Here is a 26,462-nt window from a genome sequence, read left to right on the forward strand (position 1 = left end):
TTGTATGCTGATGGATTTAAGTTGTTCTCATCATAAATAAAAAAATTTTAATTATCTGGCACGAAAATTTTTGGTTACACGTGGAGGACACGAGGTCCAAAAGTATCATAAGTGTAAACCTTCGAGAAGATCTATTTTGGGTCTGCTCAACGGAACTTCTTTCCGGCTATCTGAAGGAAGCCAGAAACATCCATAAGGTTCATATTGTTCCTGCTCCGAGCCCATCCCTTTTATAGGTGTTAAGCGGTGATCATGGAAAGCCAAAAGTGTGAATGATTATAAAAAAAATTGAAAAAAAACCATATCTATGGCATATATACATTATTCATTAAAAGAAATTGTCTCAATGTGTAAATTTATATTGCTTTTGAACAAAGAAAATAAAAATTTAGAAAACGAAATGTTAATAAAATGATTTTTAGGAAAATTGCATGAAATTGAAAATTGTGCGAATATAAAGTTAAAAAAGGGTTCTTAAAAAAAAACAAAAAATATATGTGTAAAGAACATTTTATACATACAAAAATATTATATTTTGTAAAAGTATAAAATTGAAAAGTTCTGTTATCATATACATACGTACATAGCGTTTCATAAATTTACACAGCGTACTTTGTGCATATTATCGCCTGGCCAGCCAGATGGATATCACGTTAAATTCATGTAAGTGCAAAATATAATATTTTTTTTACTATACCAAAAGTAGGTATTATAGTGTGTGTAAATGCTAAATAAAATTTGCAAAATTTGACTTAAGCCATATATCGTTAACTTAATGTTAAAATGTGCTAAGTCAGCTTTTACGAATTTTAAAGGAGACGAAAAAAATGAATACTTTTTGAAATAACCTTTTCCTTTCAAAACTGTGAATGAGGATACCGTAGTTGCGATACTTTTGAGTGTAGAAGCTTTGAAAAAGATAAATAAACTTAGCATAATTTCTGACCTCAACACAAATGTTTTCTCCTGACTTAGCACTTTTTACTCAGTATGTTTCCCTATCACTCCTTACCTTTAATGATTGAAATATAACACTAAAACTATATATTTCACAAAAAATACTATATATTTGCCAAACTATTTCTCTTTTGTCGGATGATGCGCAGACAATAATTTATTTTTTAGTTCAAACAAATGTTGCGTTGCGTCTTATTCCAAAAAGACAACTGCCACATACTTTATCTACAAACAAAATGCTAAATCTCTTAATCGTTGTCAAGAGAGTAAAGACTTGGGTATAGTTTTTGACTCCAAACTCTCTTTTTCTAGTCACATTGACTTCGTTGTTTCAAAATTTGTTGCAATGGTTGGGCTCAGTAGACGTACAAAATTAAATGCTTCACTGACCAGACGGCCTCCCATCATATACCAGCAGGCACAAATAGCTTGGTCTTCAGGCTTTGCATGAGAGAAGAACTTTTAACTCACTCATGCTTGCCTAGAATGTAATAAACTTTAGCACGAATTGCTCTAATTTATCTAATTTGTTCATTCCATATATTCCACTGCGTGATCTTCGGCATAATAGCCGAATAACTAGTCTGTAAGAAAGCATGTAGTTATCGATAGATTATCTAAGTTGCATTGGTCTTTACCCGATCTCGTCCATTTTGCCTAGAAATATTTCCTGCTATAAGGAAAATATGTGTACCCAATTTTGTTACGATATGTAAATTTTTCTTCGAGTTATGGCTCCCGAAACATAGAAAATTGCTTAGTCATAAAAGGGGCGGTGCCACGCCCATTTTTTAAATTTGAAGTTTTTCCTATTTGTTGTTATAAATCCACTTGGGAAATAAAATACCATTGATATTAAGCTCTTTTTGCAAAGATATAGCTTATTTTATTCGTCCACGACCCTTTTAAAAGTCTTTTGTATACAAGTGGACGTGCTCCTTAATCGATCTCGTTAATTTTTCTTCAAAGCATTCCTTCTAGTAAAGGCAACCTCTCTGCCGAATTTTGTTACGATTTTTGATTTATGATTAGTAATATTTGTAAAATTGATTTTATCACAAGTGGTCGGTGCCACGCCCATTTAAAAATTTTTTTTTTAATTTTTATCAAGACTCAATATCAGTCCACACGTCATATTTCAACATTCTAGGTGTATTTAATAATCAGATTTTTTGTGTTATATATATAAAAAATGGGCGTGGTTATTATCCGGTTTCGCTCATTTTCAATACCAATATATTCTTGGTCCAGATAAGCTCGGGTGAAGATATCTCAATATTTACTCAAGTTATCGGTTAACGGACAGGACAGACATGGCTCAATAAAACTTTTTTTCGATACTGATGATTTTGATATATGGAAGTCTATATCTATCTCGATTCCTTTATACCTGTACAACGAACCGTTTTCCAATCAAAGTTAATATACTCTGTGTGCAAAGCACGCTGAGTATAAAAAGTTTTACCAATATAGAGAATTCACCATATTTTTATCTACGGTGCTCATTTAGCAGTAGAGCATATACATACAACTACTCATTGATAAAACTCAAAATATATAAGAATGAGCACCACTCATTACATCCCAACCAACCATTATGGTCATTATGCACACACATTGTTATAAAACCTACGGTTAGATATTAAATCTTAATTATATATACATATATTTTGAATTAAATAAAGTTATATTTGATGGCAGTGTAAATTTAATCTAGGTTTTTTATTATGAAATGCTAAACTAGTGAGTTAGGGTCCGAGTAACCGAATCTAGCATTACGGTGTTTCAATACATAGTTTTTTGGTGTCGGAAACAAAAGGTAGGGAGGGCACACCCCGAGTTTACCATTTTGTCCGGAGGAAAATCATACGTTCGTGAGTATTCATAGTAACCGATTTCATACATTAGGGATGTAATAGTGGTTGTGAATTTTAGTTAGAATGCCTACTAAAAGCACGTAGATTTTTATTGGTAGCGATTTTAATCCAAGTGATGTGACAAAGCTTCCATCCCTATCGAGCTAGATCCGAACCAGTACGTACTGATGTCGCCTCTTACTTTGGATAGCAGACCATCATTTTATAACGCAACAATGTAACAGAAAACATAAAGGTGCTTCGTATATTTGAGCTAGCTCGGCGGCAAAAAAAAAAAAACGAGTTGCTCTTTTCACCACATCCACCTATCGACATAGTCTGAATTTGGAGACCAGATACAGATAGTTAGGGTTCGTCATCCATAAAAAAATGCTTGTACCTAAACAAACCGCAGATTCGGATTCGAAATAGAAGAACCCAGTATCGATTGTGGTACAGTATGGGACCTATATCCCAAGCACGTTATAAGATATCGCGTGCTTAGTGTAATGAATCAAAGCCCCTTCAGAGTCAAGTTTCCGCGAATTGTTGCTTTGAAAGACATTATCAAGTCAAAAAAGTTGGTATATTGGATTTTTCAACTATCCGGATAATCCGGATAAACCGGATAGCTAGGCAAAAAATCCGGCTATCCGGATTCGTAAACGAAAAATCCGGATAGCCTTATCCCCGGATACTGGAATATAAAAGTTGAATATCTGCATATCAGAATTGAACGAAGCAACGAAAAATTAGTCACAAAATATGTTTTGTAGATTATTAAATTATTATTAAGAAAATAGTTTAATATCATATTACTTATCTCTTAATACGGGCCTTTTTTGTATTCACTGTTAATTGATTTAAATGCCCCACGAATTTATTGTTATTAATGTTAAATAAACATATATGGTACATCAATTTGTTGCTTTCACTGGATATCCAAAAATATGGTTATTAACCAGATCTTCATAAATCCGGATATATGAATAGTTTCACAAACGAATATTAACCGGATATCCATGCCGTCCGGATTTTATCCGTGTCAACGGATATCCTTATGGATATCCGGATATTCTAATATGCGGATAGTCCCACCCCTAGTCGATAGTTTTATACAGATAGACTTATCTTTGTGTGTATTTAGTACATTCAAAACATCATGGTCAGGGGCGGCGGCTGAAGCCCCTATATAAGTATTTTGTTTTGGTGGAAATTTTATAGAGTCCAAGATTTGTTAAAATTGTTAAAAAAATTGCAAAAATACAAATAATCGAAAAAATTGCGCGACTACAACCAGAATTAACTAATAAAAGTAACTAAGGAGTCATAATGACTGGTCGAATATTATGACTCCACCTCTGCCGTGGTGTTTTAACTGAATTCCATTTGAGTACATAGCGGAGGTTTGCTAAGTTCTGATTGCAATGAAAGAATAATTTACTTAGCAATTTATAATTGCTCCCTTGACGACATATTTGTCCAATTTACTACTAAATGTGTCGAAGTGTACGTTACCATCAAGATCCTGTATCTTATATTAGGCTTATTTCGTTTTACTTAACTTTAACACCATAATCCTGGAAGTTGTAAGGAATTCATTTGTATGTTACTTTATTAAAGTTGTATCTGTCGTTAGTTAGACCGATACTTAATAATGATTGAATTATTTGGAACATTTAATAGGTCCGTATAGATCGAATTAAATCAGTCTACAAACAGTTCTTACTTCTCGCCTTAAGATATTTTCAATGGGATCCCTTTATAATCTCATATAGTAACCGTATTAAACTTATTAATCTTCGCACCCTTGCTAGCTGTAGGGAGATGCTTGAAATTATTTTTATTATCAAATTATTAAACAGTTTGACCTATAGCCAATTTCTCCAGACCGAAGTGAACTTTAACGTTCCCTCCCAGCCATCAAGATATTTCAATATTAAATGAGCCCTTCCGCTGTTTGTGTCAGGATTAAAACTCTCAATATGCCACATATAATATTTTGTACTCGCTTTCATAATTAAGAAAACTGTTCTCTCCTCTCTTAATAAATACTTCCTAATTTCATCCAACTCAGCTGTTTCAAACAATAATAATTTTTCTATATTCATTTCATAATTTATTTATATATATCTATTTAATCTGATATGTATTTTACTTAGCTGGTGAGCTTTTCTCTGTAGCTGAGCAGGTTAGATCTTGACGCTTAACAAACAGCTGCCTTTTACCACTCGGCACGATAAAAGAAAATAATCGTCGGGTTCGCCTTAAATATTATAGCTACCTCAATTTTGTACCTCAACTTTAAAAAACGAAAACACTGGGGTTCGGGATTAAATTGAGGTTACGTTCGAAGTACATAGGAATGGATGCGTAGCGTTGCCAGATCCCTCTCATTTTATTGTGTGGCAAAATTTAAAACATTGAAAAAAGATCTCAAAGAAACAGTCTCAATTTGCCTTTATTTCAAATTTACCGCATTCAAATTTTATTAAATACTAAATAAATACATATAAATAGGCTACGAGTATCTTCAAAAATGCCTAATGGTGCATTCATTCAACAAATAGTGCTAACATAAATATTTACAACATTAAAATAATTTTTATAACAAAATTAAACATTTGCTCCACATTCAAAATAGCCAACTTTCATATGCGGCAACCCAGTCAACCACAACCGTTGAATCCGGAAAACTTTGTATAAATTTTTCATATTTATTAGTGCGTGAGTTCGTTTGATGTATCCAATGACCACCAACGCCAATTTCCAAGTTTTTCGTATCCGAGTTATTTGTGAGGAGCTAAATACAAAAAAAAAAAAAACAACAAAAAATCATATAAACAAGTAAAAGTGTGTAACCGAACATTACATACTCAGCTGAGAACTTTGGAGACAAAATAAGGGAAAATCACCATGTAGGAAAATCAACCTAGGGTAACCATGGAATGTGTTTGTACGATATGGGTATCAAATGAAAGGTGTTAATGAGTATTTTAAAAGGGAGTGGGCCTTAGTTCTATAGGTGGACGCCTTTTCGAGATATCGCCATAAAGGTGAACCTGGGGTGACTCTAGAATTTGTTTGTACGATATGGGTATCAAATGAAAGGTGTTAATGAGTATTTTAAAAGGGAGTGGGCCTTAGTTCTATAGGTGGACGCCTTTTCGAGATATCGCCATAAAGGTGGACCTGGGGTGATTCTAGAATGTGTTTGTACGATATGGGTATCAAATTAAAGGTATTAATGGGGTTTTAAAAGGGAGTGGCCCTTAGTTCTTTTTTCTGCTTTCATAAGAGGAATTCTGTCAACTTAGCTTTTATCTTTTTTCTTAAAATTGTTTCAAGAGCTTCATTTAGTCAATCTATTTTTGAAATATTTTATTCTCATCTTAAATAAAATTTTTTATATAAATATTGTATTCTTTTTTGTTCACCCCACTACCACTATTTCTATAACAGAATTGGTTAAAACATGATGTGACATACAACACTATTTTTATTATATAATATAAAGAAGTCACTAACTATTCCCTATAAGTAATGATATTGTAGAGAAGTAAAATTAAGCTATCGATATACGTACATATACTTATGAGAATAATGAAATAAATAATAATAATAATAATAGTTGTATATGCGAAGACGTTTTCGAGATATCGACCAAAAAAATGTGGACCAGGGTGGCCCAGAACATCATCTGTCCGGTACCGATAATTTATTTATATATGTAATACCACGAACAGTATTCCTGCCATGATTCCAAGGACTTTTGATTTCGCCATGTATTTAATTTTTCATTTTCTTCTACTTAATATGGTAGATGTCACACCCATTTTACAAATTTTTTCTAAAGTTTTATTTTGCGTCAAAAAACCAATCCAATCACCATGTTTCATCCCTTTTTTCGTATTTGGTATAGAATTATGGCATATTTGTAATTTTTCGAAATTTTCGATATCGACAAAGTGGGCGTGGTCATAGTCGGATTTCGCCCATTTTTAATACCAAGATAAAGTGAGTTCAGATAAGTACGTGAACTAAGTTTAGTAAAGATATATCGATTTTTGCTCAAGTTATCGTGTTAACGGCCGAGCGGAAGGACATACGGTCGACTGTGTATAAAAACTAGGCTTGGCTTAAACCGATTTCGCCCAATTTAACAGAAAATAGTTATTGTCATGGAATCTATGCCCTTACCAAATTTCAGCATTCTAGACAAATTAAATGAGGAAGGGCGGAGCCACGCACATTTTGAAATAAGGTCAACCTACCTACCAAGTTTCATCTCTTTATCCGTCTTTAGTAATGAATTATGGCACTTTTTCGGTTTTTCGAAATTCTCGATATCGAAAAAGTGGGCGTGGTTATAGTCCGATTTCGTTAATTTTAAACAGCGATCTGAGATGAGTGCCCAGGAACTCACATACCAAATTTCATTAAAATACCTCAAAATTTACTCAACTTATCGTGTGTACGGACAGACGGACGGACAGACATGGTTAAATTAATTTCTTTTTTCGCCCAGATCATTTTGATATATAGAAGTCTATATCTATCTCGATTAGTTTATGCCGTTACAGGGTACCGTTATGCGAACAAAATTAATATACTCTCCGAGCTCTGCTCAGCTGAGTATAAAATTGTGTGCTAATTTTATTTAATATAAAATGCCTTTACAATTCTTAGACTAAAACAACCGCTCTACAGGGCCCTCTTTTATAACTCACGTCTTAAAATATCATATAACTGTCACAGCATAAAAGAGGGGTTAGGTTTCAAAAACCAGGACCTATGTTACAAAATAACTATGCTGCTCCGCGCTGGTCCATGCCTTTCCCGCTTGGTCGATCATGTGCACCTCTCGCCTTCTATTAATCTCGCGCATTCTAATTAGGACGTCTACGAAGTAAGCTTCGAGGTATGCGCCCTTTTTAGCTAGTTCAACCGCTTTTTCATTCCCATTTATTATCATATGCCCTGGGACCCAATATAGATGTATGTTTCTCCCTGCCCCGATGTATTCCAGGTATTGCTTACACTCTAAAACACTTTTAGAAGCTGTGCTATGCAAGATTATTGCCATATTTTCTGCTTGGTTGTCAATATAAAAGTTGACGCGGCTGCAGTTTAAGCTACTTTCTTCCAGTGCTTTGATTACGGCTAATACTTCCTCCTGAAAAACGCTACAAAGATTTGGTACTTCGAAGTCTTAATTTCAAAAACAAATATTTTTAACTAAAATTTTATATTTTTTCAATAATTGTAAACATGAATAGCTAACGAAGCAAAAAAATTTACTTTAATCGTTCCTGTAATCCCCCCACAGCCAGGACGTTATACTTTTCTTGACATTATAGGGTCAATTACTGATACTTAGCATAGACTTAACTTGACTTGAGAACTTACAGTTCTGTTAAATGAACATTGCAAGTTACTGATTACTCAAAATTTAGCAACACTTAACTTGACTTAGAAGTCTGTTGAATTTTGATTTCTATGTAAGTTCTAAGTGACGTTTACATTTTGAGATGCCATTTGTTTGTTTCCATTTCATTTTGACATTTTCTCATACAAATTGACATTTACTGATTATGATGCCAGATTGTATGCGCGAAGTGGAGGCTAATCGTGGCTAAGTTGCCAAGTTTACGCCAAGTAAAGTCAAGTCTATGCTAAGTATCAGTAATGGGCCCTTATGTATTCATGAAGTACAACTCGATCAAGCCTAGCGTTCTTTTGTATGCATACATAAAACCCGGTAAGCTTATTAGACTCATGTATTTAGTCTCAGGAATTTGGCACTATCATAAAGACTTAGTTCGTACTATTTAGAGGTTAGTTAAAACTTGGAATTTGCGTCCTAGTTGGGAAGTGTTTTTGAAGGATTACTACTCGAGTCCTGCGGTCTCTGCCCAACTACTTAGCTTAGTCAGTGTTCATTGCATAATGCACCTGAATTTTTTTCCAAAACAAACTTCCTTAATTTAAATTCCCTTTTCTGAGATAAGAAGTTTTTAAGGAGGTTACTTTTTGTTGCTTTTTTTGGACCTTTTCATTTCAAAAAAATCTATTATTTTTTCATTTCAATCAACGCGTAGGTAAAAGGAGGAGGGAACTTTCATTTACGTGGCATGGTCTTGTTATTTGACAAGTATCCTTACATATTAACTTACCTCTAAATCGATAAAGAACTCTAAAGCGCTACTATCCTTGCCATATGAATAATAAATAAAGTACGGTGGTTCCCAATTCTCTCGTAATATTGTATCGTTGAACGACCAATTATTAATTTTAGCCGTTGCTTGTGGGCCAATAAATAGAGTCATGTGATCTGGACCACTTAGTGTAAAACTGTAACGTTGAGTATTATTGGCAATCTCTAAATCCGTTTTCGAAATCAAATTTAGCATTGGTTTTACGCCATCGGGTATGTTGGGCTCCTCATCGAATGGTACCCAGAAACTATTATTTCTGTTAGAGACATAAGTTAACGGAATAAATTAGAAAACATTTTAATATCGATATTGCGTCTTCTACAAACCTGGCTTTATGCCAACGATGATTGAAGACTGGCATGCCACAGAACATTTCATTATTGCAAATATCGCTTACTTTTTGCTTAAAGCCGATGTTATCGATAATATCTAAAATAAAATATATTCTCACTCACAGCGTCTGACAATTGTTATGGTTAGACTGGTATTATCACTAGTAGTGGAATTCAATAATTTTTTTTTAACGATATGTGTGGTCGATATATTGGCCGATCTATGACGAAACTATGACAACTTTGGTATTCAGTAACCACTTTTTATCGATACTCGTAAAACTTTGATTGTCGCTTAATTAAAGAAGATAGTATTTAGATTGACAATGGCATTCTTTGGAATTCCATTATTCTGCCATTTGAACCAAAAAAATGGTCATCTCGTCAGCCATGTTACAACCAATTTTGTGATTAGCATCGTTATCTTTAGCGAAACATCGTTGGCTAAAATATCGACGAATCGCGTCGTTAAAAGATAGTAAATTCCACCACAGTAGGCGAATTGTCTAACTTTTAATGATGCGACTTGTTGAAATTTAGCTAGCGCGGATGTAATTTTATTCAGTTTAAATAGGGAAAAGTGTCTTCACAGCTAAAAATTAAATTATTTTTCTATAATTTAACGATTATATATTAACGAATATCGATTAATAATTGTTATTGAAAATCAAAATCGTTATGTTTATCGATTAGTTACATAAAATACTTTTCTATTGTTTAACGACAAATGTAGACCATAGATTAACGAATATCGTTAAAAAATAGTTACGGAAAGCGGATAGATCTCAACGCGATAATATGGCGATTGCGAATATCAAAAGTTAACTTCAGTAGGCGAATTCACTATCTTTTAACGATGCGATTCGTCGAAATTGTAACTAGCCTTTCTCACTTACGATAACGAATTTCGACTTCGCTATCGAGGTGACAATTTTATTGAGATAAAATGAAAGGAATGCGGCTTCATATCATGCCGTCGACAAAATTAAAATGTTTTTCAACTGTTTGGCTTCGGTAACTGATCAAAGATTAACGAATATCGATAAAAGTTTGTTTATGAAAATCGAAATCGTTATATTTGGCGAATGTCGTTAAAAAAGTGAGTGAACTCCACAACAGCTAATAATTGTTTGAAATAACCCCCTAAGAAACATACCATCCACTTGATGTATACGTCGGTCTTGTGGGTATATATAAATTCCCGATTCATTGACTCGAGCTGTACCATCCTCATTGTAAAGTATACGGCTTGCATGCTGAAATGTGTGTATTAATTTATATTATGTCTGTAACTTAAATAATTAATTTCGTTTAACTAAACAAATTCAACTTACGAGGAGCGAATAACGTTGTGCTGCCACCTTAGCGGTATATGGGAAACCCACAGGCGTTAAAGCTAATATTATGGAAAAAATAGTTACGCTTAAAAAGCAAAATAAAATTGTGCGTGTTTTACGGAAGAACATAAATAACGGCATCTAGAAGAGTTGAAAGATTATATTTAATTTTTAAGGAATGCCAACAAACCAATCACTTACTATGAAACCCGCAAAGAGGCATGAAAAAAATATAGCTATTGATGCAATTTTGAAATCTGGATTAGAATCGGATCCTTCGCGTCCTAGCATTGGAATCAATGTGAGGAGGCTGAAATGCGCTGTTGATGTGTAGAAGAGGAACGGTATTACTTGACACACAATTACCGCAATAGCGAACCAGTAAGCTAAACAGGGAAATAGGAGAAGTAAGCAATTATATATCGTCCGTTGTTTTGAATATCGCTGTATATCGGCTGTCGAAAATCGTGTTATCTCTAAATTAGGTTATTCATTAAAGCCTGTTTTTCAGGCTATAAAGTTATCTGGTTTTGTGATAATAGTTTTTATTTTGATATAAAACAAAATATATTGAAGCCAAATATTCTTTAATTATTAATCAAGTAATGGGGTTAATAAACGCCATAATTCCGTTTTATTATACTCAGCTGAGCAGAGCTCACAGAGTATATTAACTTTGTTCGCATTACGGTAATCCGTAACGGCATAAACTAATCGAGAAATCGAGATAGATATAGACAAATAATCTGGGTGAAAAAAAAAATTCATTTAGCCATGTCCGTCCGTCCGTCCGTCTGTAAACACGATAACTTGAGTAAATTTTGAGGTATCTTGATGAAATTTGGTACGTAGGTTCCTTGGCGCTCATCTCAGATCGCTATTTATAATGAACGAAATCGGACCACAACCACGCCCACTTTTTCGATATCGAAAATTTCGAAAAACCGAAAAAGTGCGATAATTCATTACCAAAGACGAATAAAGCGATGAAACTTGGTAGGTGCGTTGACCTTATGACGCAAAATAGAAAATTAGAAAAATTTTGAACAATGGGCGTGGCACCGCCCACTTTTAAAAGAAGGTAATTTAAAAGTTTTGCAAGCTGTAATTTGGCAGTCGTTGAAGATATCATGATGAAATTTGGTAGGCACGTTACTCCTATTACTACATGTGTGCTAAATAAAAATTAGCGAAATCGGATGACGAACACGCCCACTTTAAAAAAAAAATTTTTTTAAAGTCAAATTTTAACAAAAAATTTAATATATTTACAGTATAAAAGTAAATTATGTCAACATTCGACTCCAGTAATGATATGGTGCAACAAAATACAAAGATAAAAGAAAATTTCAAAATGGGCGTAACTCCACCCTTTTTCATTTAATTCGTCTAGAATACTTTTAGTGCCATAAGTCGAACAAAAATTTACCAATCCTTGTGAAATTTGGTAGGGACACGGATTCTATGACGGTAACTGTTTTCTGTGAAAATGGGCGAAATCGGTTGAAGCCACGCCCAGTTTTTATACACAGTCGACCGTCTGTCCTTCCGCTCGGCCGTTAACACGATAACTTGCGCAAAAAACGATATATCTTAGCTAAACTTAGTTCACGTACCTATCTGAAGTCACTTTATCTTGGTATAAAATATGGCCGAAATCCGACTATGACCACGCCCACTTTTCCGATATCGAAAATTACGAAAAATTAAAAAAAACAAGTAAGGAAGGCTAAGTTCGGGTGTAACCGAACATTACATACTCAGTTGAGAGCTGTGGAGACAAAGTAAGGGAAAATCACCATGTTGTAAAAAGAACCTAGGGTAACCCTGGAATGTGTTTGTATGACATGTGCATCAAATGTAAGGTATTAAAGAGTATATTAAGAGGAAGTGGGCCATAGTTCTAAAGGTGGACCAGGGGTGACTCTAGAATTTGTTTGTACGATATGGGTATCAAATGAAATGTGTTAATGATAAGTTAAAAAAGGGAGTGGGCCTAAGTTCTATAGGTGGACGCCTTTTCGAGATATCGCCATAAAGGTGGACCAGGGTTGACTCTAGAATTTATTTTGTACGATATGGGTATCAAATCAAAGGTATTAATGAGTATTTTAAAAGGGCGTGGGCCTAAGTTCTATAGATGGACGCCGTTTCGAGATATCGCCATAAAGATGGATCAGGGGTGACTCTAGAATTTGTTTGTACGATATGAGCATCAAATGAAAGGTGTTAATGAGTATTTTAAGAGGGCGTGGGCCTTAGTTCTATATGTGGACGCCTTTTCGAGATATCGCCATAAAGGTGGACCAGGGGTGACTCTAGAATTTGTTTGTACTATATGCGTATCAAATGAAAGGTGGACGCCTTTTCGGAATATCGTTATAAAAGTGGACCAGGGTTGACATTAGAATGCGTTTGTACAATATGGGTATCAAACGAAAGGTGTTAATAAGTGTTTTAAAACGGAGTGGGCCTTAGTTCTATAGGTGGACGCCTTTTCGGAATATCGTTATAAAAGTGGACCAGGGGTGACTCTAGAATTTGTTTGTACTATAGGGGTATCAAATGAAAGGTGTTAACGAGTATTTTGAAAGGGAGTGGGCCTTAGTTCTATAGGTGGACGCCTTTTCGGAATATCGTTATAAAAGTGGACCAGGGTTGACTCTAGAATGCGTTTGTACAATATGGGTATCAAACGAAAGGTGTTAATAAGTGTTTTAAAAGGGAGTGGGCCTTAGTTCTATAGGTGGACGCCTTTTCGGAATATCGTTATAAAAGTGGACCAGGGGTGACTCTAGAATTTGTTTGTACGATATGGGTATCAAATGAAAGGTGTTAATGAGTATTTTAAAAGGGCGTGCGCCTTAGTTCTATAGGTGGACGCCTTTTCGAAATATCACCATAAACGTGGACCAGGGGTGATTCTAGAATTTGTTTGTACGATATGGGTATAAAACGAAAGGTGTTAATAAGTATTTTGAAAGGGAGTGGACCTTAGTTCTATAGGTGGACGCCTTTTCGGAATATCGTTATAAAAGTGGACCAGGGTTGACTCTAGAATGCGTTTGTATAATATGGGTATCAAATGAAAGGTGTTAATGAGTATTTTAAAAGGGCGTGGGCCTTAGTTCTATAGGTGGACGCCTTTTCGAGATATCGCCATAAAGGTGGACCAGGGGTGACTCTAGAATTTGTTTGTACAATATGGGTATCAAACGAAAGGTGTTAATAAGTGTTTTAAAAGGGAGTGGGCCTTAGTTCTATACGTGGACGCCTTTTCGGAATATCGTTATAAAAGTGGACCAGGGGTGACTCTAGAATGCGTTTGTATAATATGGGTATCAAATGAAAGGTGTTAATGAGTATTTTAAAAGGGCGTGGGCCTTAGTTCTATAGGTGGACGCCTTTTCGAGATATCGCCATAAAGGTGGACCAGGGGTGACTCTAGAATTTGTTTGTGCTATATGGGTATCAAATGAACGGTGTTAATGAGTATTTTAAAAGGGCGTGGGCCTTAGTTCTATAGGTGGATGCCTTTTCGAGATATCACCATAAACGTGGACCAGGGGTGATTCTAGAATTTGTTTGTACGATATGGGTATAAAACGAAAGCTGTTAATACGTATTTTGAAAGGGAGTGGACCTTAGTTCTATAGGTGGACGCCTTTTCGGAATATCGTTATAAAAGTGGACCAGGGTTGACTCTAGAATGCGTTTGTACAATATGGGTATCAAACGAAAGGTGTTAATAAGTGTTTTAAAAGGGAGTGGGCCTTAGTTCTATACGTGGACGCCTTTTCGGAATATCGTTATAAAAGTGGACCAGGGGTGACTCTAGAATGCGTTTGTATAATATGGGTATCAAATGAAAGGTGCTAATGAGTATTTTAGAAGGGCGTGGGCCTTAGTTCTATAGGTGGACGCCTTTTCGAGATATCGCCATAAAGGTGGACCAGGGGTGACTCTAGAATTTGTATGTGCTATATGGGTATCAAATGAACGGTGTTAATGAGTATTTTAAAAGGGCGTGGGCCTTAGTTCTATAGGTGGATGCCTTTTCGAGATATCGCCATAAAGGTGGACCAGGGGTGACTCTAGAATTTGTTTGTACGATATGGGTATCAAATGAAAGGTGTTAATGAGTATTTTAAAAGGGCGTGCGCCTTAGTTCTATAGGTGGACGCCTTTTCGAAATATCACCATAAAGGTGGACCAGGGGTGACTCTAGAATTTGTTTGTGCTATATGGGTATCAAATGAACGGTGTTAATGAGTATTTTAAAAGGGCGTGGGCCTTAGTTCTATAGGTGGATGCCTTTTCGAGATATCACCATAAACGTGGACCAGGGGTGATTCTAGAATTTGTTTGTACGATATGGGTATAAAACGAAAGGTGTTAATAAGTATTTTGAAAGGGAGTGGACCTTAGTTCTATAGGTGGACGCCTTTTCGGAATATCGTTATAAAAGTGGACCAGGGTTGACTCTAGAATGCGTTTGTACAATATGGGTATCAAACGAAAGGTGTTAATAAGTGTTTTAAAAGGGAGTGGGCCTTAGTTCTATAGGTGGACGCCTTTTCGGAATATCGTTATAAAAGTGGACCAGGGTTGACTCTAGAATGCGTTTGTACAATATGGGTATCAAACGAAAGGTGTTAATAAGTATTTTAAAAGGGCGTGGGCCTTAGTTCTATAGGTGGACGCCTTTTCGAAATATCGCCATAAAGGTGGACCAGTGGTGACTCTAGAATTTGTTTGTACGATATGGGTATCAAATGAAAGGTGTTAATGAGTATTTTAAAAAGGAGTGGGCCTTAGTTCTATATGTGGACGCCTTTTCGAGATATCGCCATAAACGTGGACCAGGTGTGACTCTAGAATTTGTTTGTACTATATGGGTATCAAATGAAAGGTGTTAATGAGTATTTTAAAAGGGCGTGGGCCTTAGTTCTTAAGGTGGACGCCTTTTCGAAATATCGCCATAAAGGTGGACCAGGGGCGACTCTAGAATTTGTTTGTACAATATGGGTATCAAATGAAAGGTGTTAATGAGTATTTTAAAAGGGCGTGGGCCTTAGTTCTTAAGGTGGACGCCTTTTCGAAATATCGCCATAAAGGTGGACCAGGGGCGACTCTAGAATTTGTTTGTACAATATGGGTATCAAATGAAAGGTGTTAATGAGTATTTTAAAAAGGAGTGGGCCTTAGTTCTATATGTGGACGCCTTTTCGAGATATCGCCATAAAGGTGGACCAGGGGTGACTCTAGAATTTGTTTGTACGATATGGGTATCAAATGAAAGGTGTTAATGAGTATTTTAACAAGTAAGGAAGGTTAAGTTCGGGTGTAACCGAACATAACATACTCAGTTGAGAGCTATGGTGACAACATAAGGGAAAATAACCATGTAGGAAAATGAACCGAGGGAAGCCCTGGAATGTGTTTGTATGACATGTGTATCAAATGAAAGGCATTAAAGAGTATTTTATGAGGGAGTGGGCCATAGTTCTATAGGTGGACGCCATTTAGGGATATAGCCATAAAGGTGGATCAGGGTTGACTCTAGAATGCGTTTGTACGATATGTGTATCAAATGAAAGGTATTAATGAGTATTTCAAAAGGGCGTGGACCTAAGTTCTATAGATGGACGCCTTTTCGAGATATCGCCGTAAAGATGGACCAGGGGTGACTCTAGAATGCGTTTGTACGATATGGGTATCAAATGAAAGGTGTTAATGAGCATTTTAAAAGGGAGTAATCCTTAGTTCCATAGGTGGACGCCGTTTCGAGATATCGCCATAAAGGTGGACCAGGGGTGACCCTAGAATTTGTTTGCACAATATGGGCATCAAACGAAAGGTGTTAATGAGTATTTTAAAAGGGAGTGGGCCTTAGTTCTATAGGTGGACGCCGTTTCGAGATATCGCCATAAAGGTGGGCCAGGGGTGACTCTAGAATTCGTTTGTGCAATATGGGTATCAAACGAAAGGAGTTAATGAGTATTTTAAGAGGGAGTGGGCCTTAGTTCTATAGGTGGACGCATTTTCGAGATATCGCCATAAAGGTGGGCCAGGGGTGACTCTAGAATTCGTTTGTGCAATATGGGTATCAAACGAAAGGAGTTAATGAGTATTTTAAGAGGGAGTGGGCCTTAGTTCTATAGGTGTTCGCCTTTTCGAAATATCGCCATAAAGGTGGACCAGGTGTGACTCTAGAATGAGTTTGTACGATATGGGTATCAAATTAAAGGTATTAATGAGAGTTTTAAAAGGGAGTGGTGCTAGTTGTATATGTGAAGGCGTTTTCCAGATATCGACCAAAATGTGGACCAGGGTGACCCAGAACATCATCTGTTGGATACCGCTAATTTATTTATATATGTAATACCTGCCAAGATTTTAAGGGTTTTTTATTTCGCCCTGCAGAACTTTTTCATTTTCTTCTACTTAATATGGTAGGTGTCACAACCATTTTGTAAAGTTTTTTCTAAAGTTATATTTCGCGTCAATAAAACAATCCAATTACCTTACCATATTTCATCCCTTTTTTCGTATTTGGTATAGAATTATGGCATTTTTTTCATTTTTCGTAATTTTCGATATCGACAAAGTGGGCGTGGTCATAGTCGGATTTCGTTCATTTTTCATACCAAGATAACGTGAGTTCAGATAAGTACGTGAACTGAGTTTAGTAAAGATATATCGATTTTTGCTCAAGTTATCGTGTTAACGGCCATGCGGAAGGACAGACGGACGACTGTGTATAAAAACTGGGCGTGACATCAAACCGATTTCGCCCATTTTCACAGAAAACAGTTAACGCTATAAAATCTATGCCCCTACCAAATTTCAAAAGGATTGGTTAATTTTTGTTCGACTTATGGCGTTAAAAGTATCCTACACAAATTAAATGAAAAAGGGCGGAGCCACGCCCATTTTTAAATTTTCTTTTATTTTTGTATTTTGTTGCACCATATCATTACTGGAGTTGAATCTTACTTAATTTACTTATATACTGTAAAGATATTAAATTTTTTGTTAAAATTTTACTTTAAAAAAAATTTTTTTTTAAAAGTGGGCGTGGTCCTTCTCCGATTTTGCTAATTTTTATTAAGCGTACATATAGTAATAAGAGTAACGTTCCTGCAAAATTTCATCATGATATCTTCAACGACTGCCAAATTACAGCATGCAAAAGTTTTAAATTACCTTCCTTTAAAAGTGGGCGGTGCCACGCTCATTGTCCAAAATTTTACTAATTTTCTATTTTGGGTCATAAGTTCAACTCATCTACCAAGTTTTGTCGCTTTATCGGTCTTTTGTAATGAATTATCGCACTTTTTCCGTTTTTCGAAATTTTCGATATCGAAAAAGTGGGCGTGGTTATAGTCCGATATCGTTCATTTTAAATAGCGATGAGTGCTCAGGAACCTACATACCAAATTTCATCAAGATACCTCAAAATTTACTCAAGTTATCGTGTTAACGGACGGACGGACGGACGGACGGACATGGCTCAATCAAATTTTTTTTCGATCCTGATTATTTTGATATATGGAAGTCTATATCTATCTCGATTCCTTTATATATGTACAACCAACCGTTATCCAATCAAACTTAATATACTCTGTGAGCTCTGCTCAACTGAGTATAAAAATGCCATAATTCTGTACCAAATATGAAAAAAGAGATGAAACATGGTAATTGGATTGGTTTATTGACGCAAAATATAACTTTAGAAAAAACTTTATAAAATAGGTGTGACACCTACCATATTAAGTAGAAGAAAATGAAAAACTTCTGCAGGGCGAAATCAAAAGCCTTTGGAATCTTGGCAGGAATACTGTTCGTAGTATGACATATATAAATAAATTAGCTGTACCCGACAGAAGATGTTCTGGGTCACGCTGGTCCACATTTTGTTCGATATCTCGAAAACGCCTTCACATATACAACTAAGGGCTACTGCCTTTTAAAACCCTCATTAATACTTTTAATTTGATACCCATATCGTACAAACACATTCTAGATTCCCCCTGGTCCACCCTTATTGCGATATCTCGAAAAGGCGAACACCTATAGAACTAAGGCGCACTACGTTTTAAATAATCATTACCACCTTTCATTTGATACACATGTCATACAAACACATTCCAGGTTTACCCTAGGTTCATTTTGCTGGTGATGGTGATTTTCACTTATTTTGTCTCCAAAGCCTACAGCTGAGTATGTAATGTTCGGTTACCCCCGAACTTAGCCTTCCTTACTTGTTTTTAAATACTTCTTTCTACAAAAAGGCTTGCCTCCGGTTCTTCTTTAAGACCCTGTGTGACAGAGTTCAAATGAAGAACGCTCTATTCAAAAGTGGGCTTTAATTTCAGATCCCCGGTACGACGCCTATGGGTCCAAACATGTTTTAGGGAACGGATATGAAAGGTAAGGAGGCTCGAAGGTTCCACGGATCAGACATGGATTTGCCCAACTTGATATGATCAGCCGATACCAATGCATATTCTTTACTTTAAGTAAACACAATTTGGAGGTGTATTTTGTCGAAGGCTGAGCTAACATTGAATACACTCACACAAATATTGAGGTGGTAGGAGGATAGCTCCTTCCCGTGCCAAGAAAGTGGGGAACGAGAGGGCTGCCGATGTCGTTAATTATTCTTATTGTGGGGTGATCGTCGGCCGTCAGCGCAAACGGTCGAACAACTGAGACAGAAAATTACCGAGTAACAGCGGAGAAGATCGGAAGGGCGACCTTTGGAATGATTGGTGCTAGCAGCAGCGAGGAGTATGGAGTAACATTTGAACGACAGTGGCAGTGAGGCCACGTAGTGTGTCACAGTAGCAGAGCTGGAGTGATGTCAGTGTTGAGCTTCAAGCAGTGGCTATTTTTCTAGGGGCAGTGGTCTTCGGTAGATGCTTCAACCTTAATAATTACACGCCAAATAGAAGGGGACAATCAAATATGGCGTTGTATATGCCAGGACTTCGTAGATCGATCCTCGGACTGAAGGGAAACATATCCTAAAGCTGCAACGACAGGCACTGCTGGTCACACATCTGTCCAGAACTGAATGGAAGGGGTCACGCAGTCCCAACGAAAACGATCATTAACAGTGCGACAGGGAGATAAATAGCATAAAAACAGCCCCGCGTCGACCACACAAGAGGAGGAGGGACTCACACCGGCATCCCCTAAAAACAGCTTTTTTTTAACAGGAGTACGTAAATATACCCAAGGGCATGTACTTCCACTGGCTTACCTAGGGCACTGGCTTTCTTGCTAGGCATGACAGACTCCGCAAATTGATCGCTATATTAAAGGTGCTGACTTGGAAGCAGCTTTGTGCTAGCCTAGACCTAGAACGCCAGTCTGGGGAGTGGTGGGGATGCTCAAAAACCAAAGCTGAGGGGGAGGGGCACCCTTTTTATAAAGTCAGAGATAAATAACCTTGATTAAGGCTGATCCGCGCCGCGATAGCGTTCCATACACTACCTGGAGGTGAGATGTATTCCTCAGCGACAGCTACTTCAAGAGGCTTACCTTCTAGGTCTTAACTTCCCACAGTTTCTTTATATGCTGTGACACGCCAGAGAAACTTAGTGTTTATTTGACACTTCAGTGAATTGGCATTGTCTGTTGGAGGTTAGCTGATGCTGGCACATCTTTTGTTTGCTGTCTGTTTCTTGAATGGAGTATGTTTGCCGCTGCTGTATAATAGTGTAGTTGTTGGCGCGGGTGGAGTTACAGTCGACGTTGCACCATGGTAACACTACGGAGATTTCGCAAACTACGTCTGCTACCGCGTAACTACTGAAGACAGAATCACCGCCTAAAAAGGACCAAAGTCGGTTAAAGACCTGAAGTCAACTATCAACAAGGTTTCGATAATACGCCAACTACTGGAAGTCCACCATCTGTTTGCCCACTATAATGTGTTTAATACCATAAGTTCTAAATGGGCGTAATGGCGAATTCATCGAAATTCAAACATTGAATTATACGAATCGATTTGATTGTTATTGGGAGCATTGCGGAGCAGAAAAAGAACAAACAGGCAGTAAAGTGCACTCACTGTCTTTTAGGAATTTTGATGCCAATATATTTCTGCGACACCAGCAGAACAACAAGGTATAAAATTTGTTTCATGTTTCGAGTTCCAAATATGACCAAATCGGACCACAAATACGATTTTGTTGAATAACTCGATCCTTGCGCCACCTAGCGGCGAATTTTTCATAGGTCTCTTTCTATTCATGTATGTATTATGTGTTCAAAATATGAAAAAATCGGACCATAAATACGATTGTTTGAAATATGTATTTCGATCCATGCGTCACCTATCGGAGTTTTTTCTTATTATTGCATTGTCATCGGGTTCTGAACTATATTCCCAGTTACAAGCTTGTAGCTTATCGGGAAGTTACTTAAATTTCAATTACAAAATTCGTGCCAGCCAGCCAACCAGCCAGCCTGTCAAGTTAAGCTAAATAAATCGGCTAAAAAAGAATAACAAATACAATATATGCAGGTAGTTCGGGTCTTATTTCGGGCTCCGAAAAACATTATTTACTAGAATCACATGATAGTGACTCTCTATTTAACATATCCTTTTCATAAATTTTTGTTGTGTGCCAAATAAAACTACATACTTAGTTAAAACAAACCTAAAACTCGCCTTTAATATTTATCTGATTTCACTTTTTACAGTTTATTGGCTTTTTGCTATGGACGCCAGTATAGGCAGATGTAGGCCATTGACATGAGCTCACGGCTCCCGTAATGCAGACACAAATTATGCGTTGAAGTTTGTGAGGATCTTCCCTCGGTCAGAAGAGATCCGCTAAAAAAACTTGATGCTAGATATTTAGCTAATATAAAAACTCTTACCACGTCTGTGCCATTTTGTAACCAAATTAATGATCAAAGCAACGACATCAAAGAAAACGGCCAACATAAACATGAAAGTCGAACGTATATGCAGCGCCGTCAAAGTGATCGTTATCAGAATTAGAATTAGACAGTGTGCATGCATGAAAAGCTGAATGCGAAAACCTAAACTCAAAGGATCCTACAAAGAAGAGAAATTGTTGGGTTGAACATTGATTAGTTTGAAATAAATGCCTTGGTCTGAAGTTGCGAGCCATACTCACCTGTTTGGTACGTTCCAAGAATATCGACTGCAGTATACCCATCGAGAAAAATATTGGACAAAAATATAGCCCACATATTAGCCAGTTTTGCGAGTACCAAGACATTGAACGACCCACACCATCCATTAAGAGAGCAATCGTTATAGCGAGCGCAGCGCCCAATAAAAGCGAGAGTAATTGCATAGCCAAAGCGAATGCAAAGCGACGAAGGATTGCTAACCAAATAAGACTAGAGCATGTAGACATAAAAAATAGTGAGACAGCAATGGCAATCAAAGACGCAGCACAAACTACGGAGTTTATAATAACACTCGTATCTATGGAATAGTAAAGGATAAACCAACCAAGTAAATCGTAGAAAACGACTGAACCAGACTGATGTTCCTGAGGGAGGACAAAAGAGGAAAATAATGACTCAATATTAATATTTTTCTTTTGAATACTATCTTTTTTACCGTTGGTTTCTCCATTTCGGGAGCATTAGCTATTGAGCGCGCTAGATAAAGTAAGTTATCGCCGGTATTTTGAAGCGAACCTTTTGGCATGACATTGAAACGATCATATTCGGTGTGGTAGACATATCCGTTGTAGATGTATGCTAAATCCAAACCTAGGTAGATAAAAAAAAAGATTTGATGAAAAAATTCAACATGTGTATCTTTGTAGCTACATTCGATTCAGTCGTTCCGCGTTCAAAACAAAACAAGTAGGTTATGTGAAGAGGGTATCGGAAAATGTTGTTATACTCAGCTGAGCAAAGCTCACAGAGTATATTAATTTTGTTCGCATAACGGTAATGCGTAACGGCGTAAACTAATTGAGATAGATATAGACTTCTTATATCAAAATGATTGGGGCGAAAGAGAAATTCATTTAGCCATGTCCGTCCATCCGTCCGTCTGCCCGTAAACACGATAACTTGAGTAAATTTTGAGGTAAAGTTATTAAAATTTTGGACAATGGGCGTGGCACCGCCCAGTTTTAAAAGAAGGTAATTTAAAAGTTTTGCAAGCTGTAATTTGGCAGCCGTTGAAGATATCATGATGAAATTTGGCAGGAACGTTACTATATGTGTGCTAAATAAAAATTAGCAAAATCGGATGATGAACAGGCCCACTTAAACAAAAAAAAATATTTTAAAGTCAAATTTTAACCAAAAATTGAATATCTTTACAGTATATAAGTAAATTATGTCAACATACAACTCCAGTAATTATATGGTGCAACAAAATACAAAAATAAAAGAAAATTTCAAAATGGGCGTGGCTCCGCCCTTTTTCATTTAATTTGTCTAGAACACTTTTAATGACATAAGTCGAATCTACCGATCCTTGTGAAATTTGGTAAGGGCATAGCTTCTATGCCGGTAACTGTTTTCGGTGAAAATGGGCGAAATCGGTTGAAGCCACACCCAGTTTTTATACACCGTCGACCATCTGTCCTTCCACTCGGCCTTTAACACGATAACTTAAGCAAAAATCGAAATATCTTTGCTAAAATTAGTTCGCCTACTTATCTGAACTCACTTTGTCTTGGTATTAAAAATGGGCGAAATCCAACTATGACCATTCCCACTTTTTCGATATCAAAAATTTCGAAAAATGAAATGAACATATTAGAGATTACAACAAAAAAATACGGAATCCAAACATTATACCCGAGTCTAACTTCGCGAATCACATAGTCGAGAATGAATGTTAGCCAGCAAACATCAATAAAACAGTTAGGGTTCTTCACATACAAGCAAAAGGCCGACATCTCAACGTACTCGAAAACATGGAAATCTACAAACAGAAAACATTCGACGGTAGAATAATAAACGAACAGATAAACACAATTTCTGACACAATATCCGAGCCTTTAAAGCTTGTTTACAAGAAACAAAGTAATCACAGAGGTACAACAGACAAACACACAACAACAAATAAACACAAAACAATTAACGCACCAAAACAACAAACCCACAAAAAAGGTCAAACGAATAAAATTGCGGATTTTGTACACATAACTAAATATACACAAGCATCAATTTTGACAATACCTGCTCATGTACCTACGAACTATAAATACAGGACAAACGACAACAACAGATCACAACGAAAATCGACACTGATGATGGCACAACCCCGAAACCGGTTTGTCTCAAAACCAAATTTGACAAGGGATGACGGAAAATCGTTCCAATATACATCGAAAAAAATGCCATAATTCTATACCAAATACGAAAAAAGGAATGAAAAATGGCGATTGATTGGTTTTTTGACGCAAAATATGACTTTAGAAAAATTTTTGTAACCTAATTAGGTAGAAGGTACCTTATTAAGTCGAAGAAAATGAAAAAGTTCTGCAGGGCGAAATCAAAAGCTCTTGGAATCATGGCAGAAATACTGTTCGTGGTATTACATATATAAATAAATTAGCGGTACCCGACAGATGATGTTCTGGGTCACCCTGGTCACGCCTTCAAATATACTACTAAGGTTCACTGCCGTTTAAAACCCTCATTAATACTTTTAATTTGATATCCATATCGTAAAAACACATTATAGAGCAGGCATGCTTAACGAACGAAACGATATCATTTCGTTACGATAATCAACGTTAATAAACGAAACGAAGTCATTTCGTTTCGTTTATTAACGTTAAGAACGCCAAATTAACGTTAATTTGACGATCTTAACGTTAATAAACGAAACGAAGTGACTTCGTTTCGTTTGTTAACGTTGATTATCGTAACGAAATGATATCGTTTCGTTCGTTAAGCATGCCTGTTATAGAGTCACCCCTGGTCCACCTTTGTGGCGATATCTCGAAAATGCGTCCACCTATATAACTATGGCTCACTCCCTCTAAAAATACTCTTTAATACCTTCCATTTGATACCCATGTCATACAAACACATTCCAGGGTTACCCTAGGTTCATTTTCCTTCATGGTAATTTTCCATTAATTTTGTCTCCAAAGCACTCAGAGGAGTATGTAATGTTCGGTTATACCCGAACTTGCCTTCCTTACTTGGTATTGTTTGATCTTTGCAAGTACTGCAAAGGTTTTTTTTTTGCTTCTATGTAGTTTATGTGACATCCGTTGTGCTTAAAATATATCCTCGATAAGGCATATCTGTCGTTAGAAGTGACTTAAATTCAAACCTCATATCCTTGTTATGCGTTGTGCTTGGGACACGCTGCAAAAGTTTTAAGACCTCGTTTTGATTGTATGTAAATGTAATATACGGACTCTTGCTCGGGCCATTTTTATATTCTCGTGAAGAGAAAAACTGATATTTATTTGCTCCTACCACCAGAAGATCCGCCCGACGTGGATTGTGATCCCTTTTATGGAAAACTAAAAAATAGATTAAAAGGCTGCCTTTGCCAAGACATAAAATCATATTGGGGACCTTAAAACAATTTTCCAACTACCGATGTAGATGAGCATGGTGTGTGTGACACGAGAAAGGAAAGTGCATGCCTTCTTAGAAGACAGAAACGTGAGTGGTTCTAACATCGAGTCAGATTCCTACAGGAATAATAATGGTGACCTGTTAACCGAAATTCAGGAACATTTCTTCTCATTGCTATATAGTGAGATAGCCTGCCGATGGCACATACGTCCCACAATATGAGTATGACTAAACGCATGGACCGACGGACTACCCGCCAAGCTGTTCAAGAAAGGAGGGCAAGAGTTGATAAAAAACTGGCAACAGCTCCAATGAGAAGCGCGTGCTTCTAGATTGGGATTTAAGTGTACTATGCTCAGCCCAGAGGAGATCCCGCGCTAATTAACGCGAATTATGCTTAACATCGCTTATACGGCGGGGTTTTTATTATGCGAAAAACTGACACTCGAAGTCAACAAACAGCTTGGACCTGATCTTTGTGCCTTTAGACAGCGCGAAAAGGAGCTATAAGGCTTTTCAGGCGTTTTGAGTTCTGCAGTCGGTTTGGTCAAATGAGAAGCATACTTCAAGGGGCTGCACCTCGTTTAGCAGAAAAAACTATGTAAACGAAAACAACTTCAGAGCTCAATGGAATATAAGTTGGAAAGATAGAGGCTTCTTAAAATTAGTTTTAATAAGTAAGAATGTCTAAGTTCGGGTGAAACCTAACATTTCATACCCTGCTGTTCTTGTTTGCTTTGTGTGGTTAATATAATTAATATATGGTTTTATTTTGAAATCTTTTTCGTTTTTGTTCCACTTATGGCATTAAAAGTATTTTGGAAAGAGTAACAAAAAAAAAAAAAAAAAACGCGGGTCACGCCTATTTTGAAAATTTGTTTAAGTTTTGTTCTTATTCAACCACTACTGATAGAATATCAGTCACATTTAATTAACTCAGTGTATATCATTTGGCAAAGATAGTGTCTCCGCCAAATTTCAATGTAATATCCTTAACGGCTTTTGATTTACGGCCTGTTAAACTTCCAAATTTTCTTCTTCTAAATCTGGGTAGTGCCACGACCATATTCCAAAGTTTTGTTCAATCCACCCACCAAATTTCATTAGCTTAGTGGTATTCGTTTTTAAATTAATTCATTTTTTCCATTTTTCTAAATTTTCGATATCGAAAAAGTGGGCGTGGTTATCGATTTCGAT

The 26,462-nt window shown here is 36.5% G+C and overlaps 1 protein-coding gene across 12 annotated transcripts in view; it reads right to left on the reverse strand.

Moving 5' to 3' along the window:
* Nucleotides 1-5,255: 5,255 nt before the first annotated feature.
* Nucleotides 5,256-26,462, reverse strand: part of LOC137246834 (endoplasmic reticulum metallopeptidase 1) — a 33,845-nt gene continuing 12,638 nt past the window's right edge. For all 12 annotated transcript variants that reach the window (XM_067777845.1, XM_067777848.1, XM_067777844.1 and 9 more), the window contains 9 exons: nt 22,318-22,472; nt 21,863-22,246; nt 21,600-21,780; nt 10,902-11,086; nt 10,698-10,841; nt 10,520-10,619; nt 9,358-9,460; nt 8,990-9,287; nt 5,256-5,616 (listed from right to left, as the gene is read on the reverse strand). In XM_067777845.1, coding sequence (XP_067633946.1) covers nt 5,449-5,616; nt 8,990-9,287; nt 9,358-9,460; nt 10,520-10,619; nt 10,698-10,841; nt 10,902-11,086; nt 21,600-21,780; nt 21,863-22,246; nt 22,318-22,472 — 1,718 coding nt within the window. In that variant the 3' untranslated portion in view covers nt 5,256-5,448. The remainder of the gene's footprint in view (nt 5,617-8,989; nt 9,288-9,357; nt 9,461-10,519; nt 10,620-10,697; nt 10,842-10,901; nt 11,087-21,599; nt 21,781-21,862; nt 22,247-22,317; nt 22,473-26,462) is intronic.

Source organism: Eurosta solidaginis, chromosome 3 (assembly GCF_040869045.1).
Source record: "Eurosta solidaginis isolate ZX-2024a chromosome 3, ASM4086904v1, whole genome shotgun sequence".
In the NCBI taxonomy this organism is placed as follows: Eukaryota; Metazoa; Arthropoda; class Insecta; order Diptera; family Tephritidae; genus Eurosta; species Eurosta solidaginis.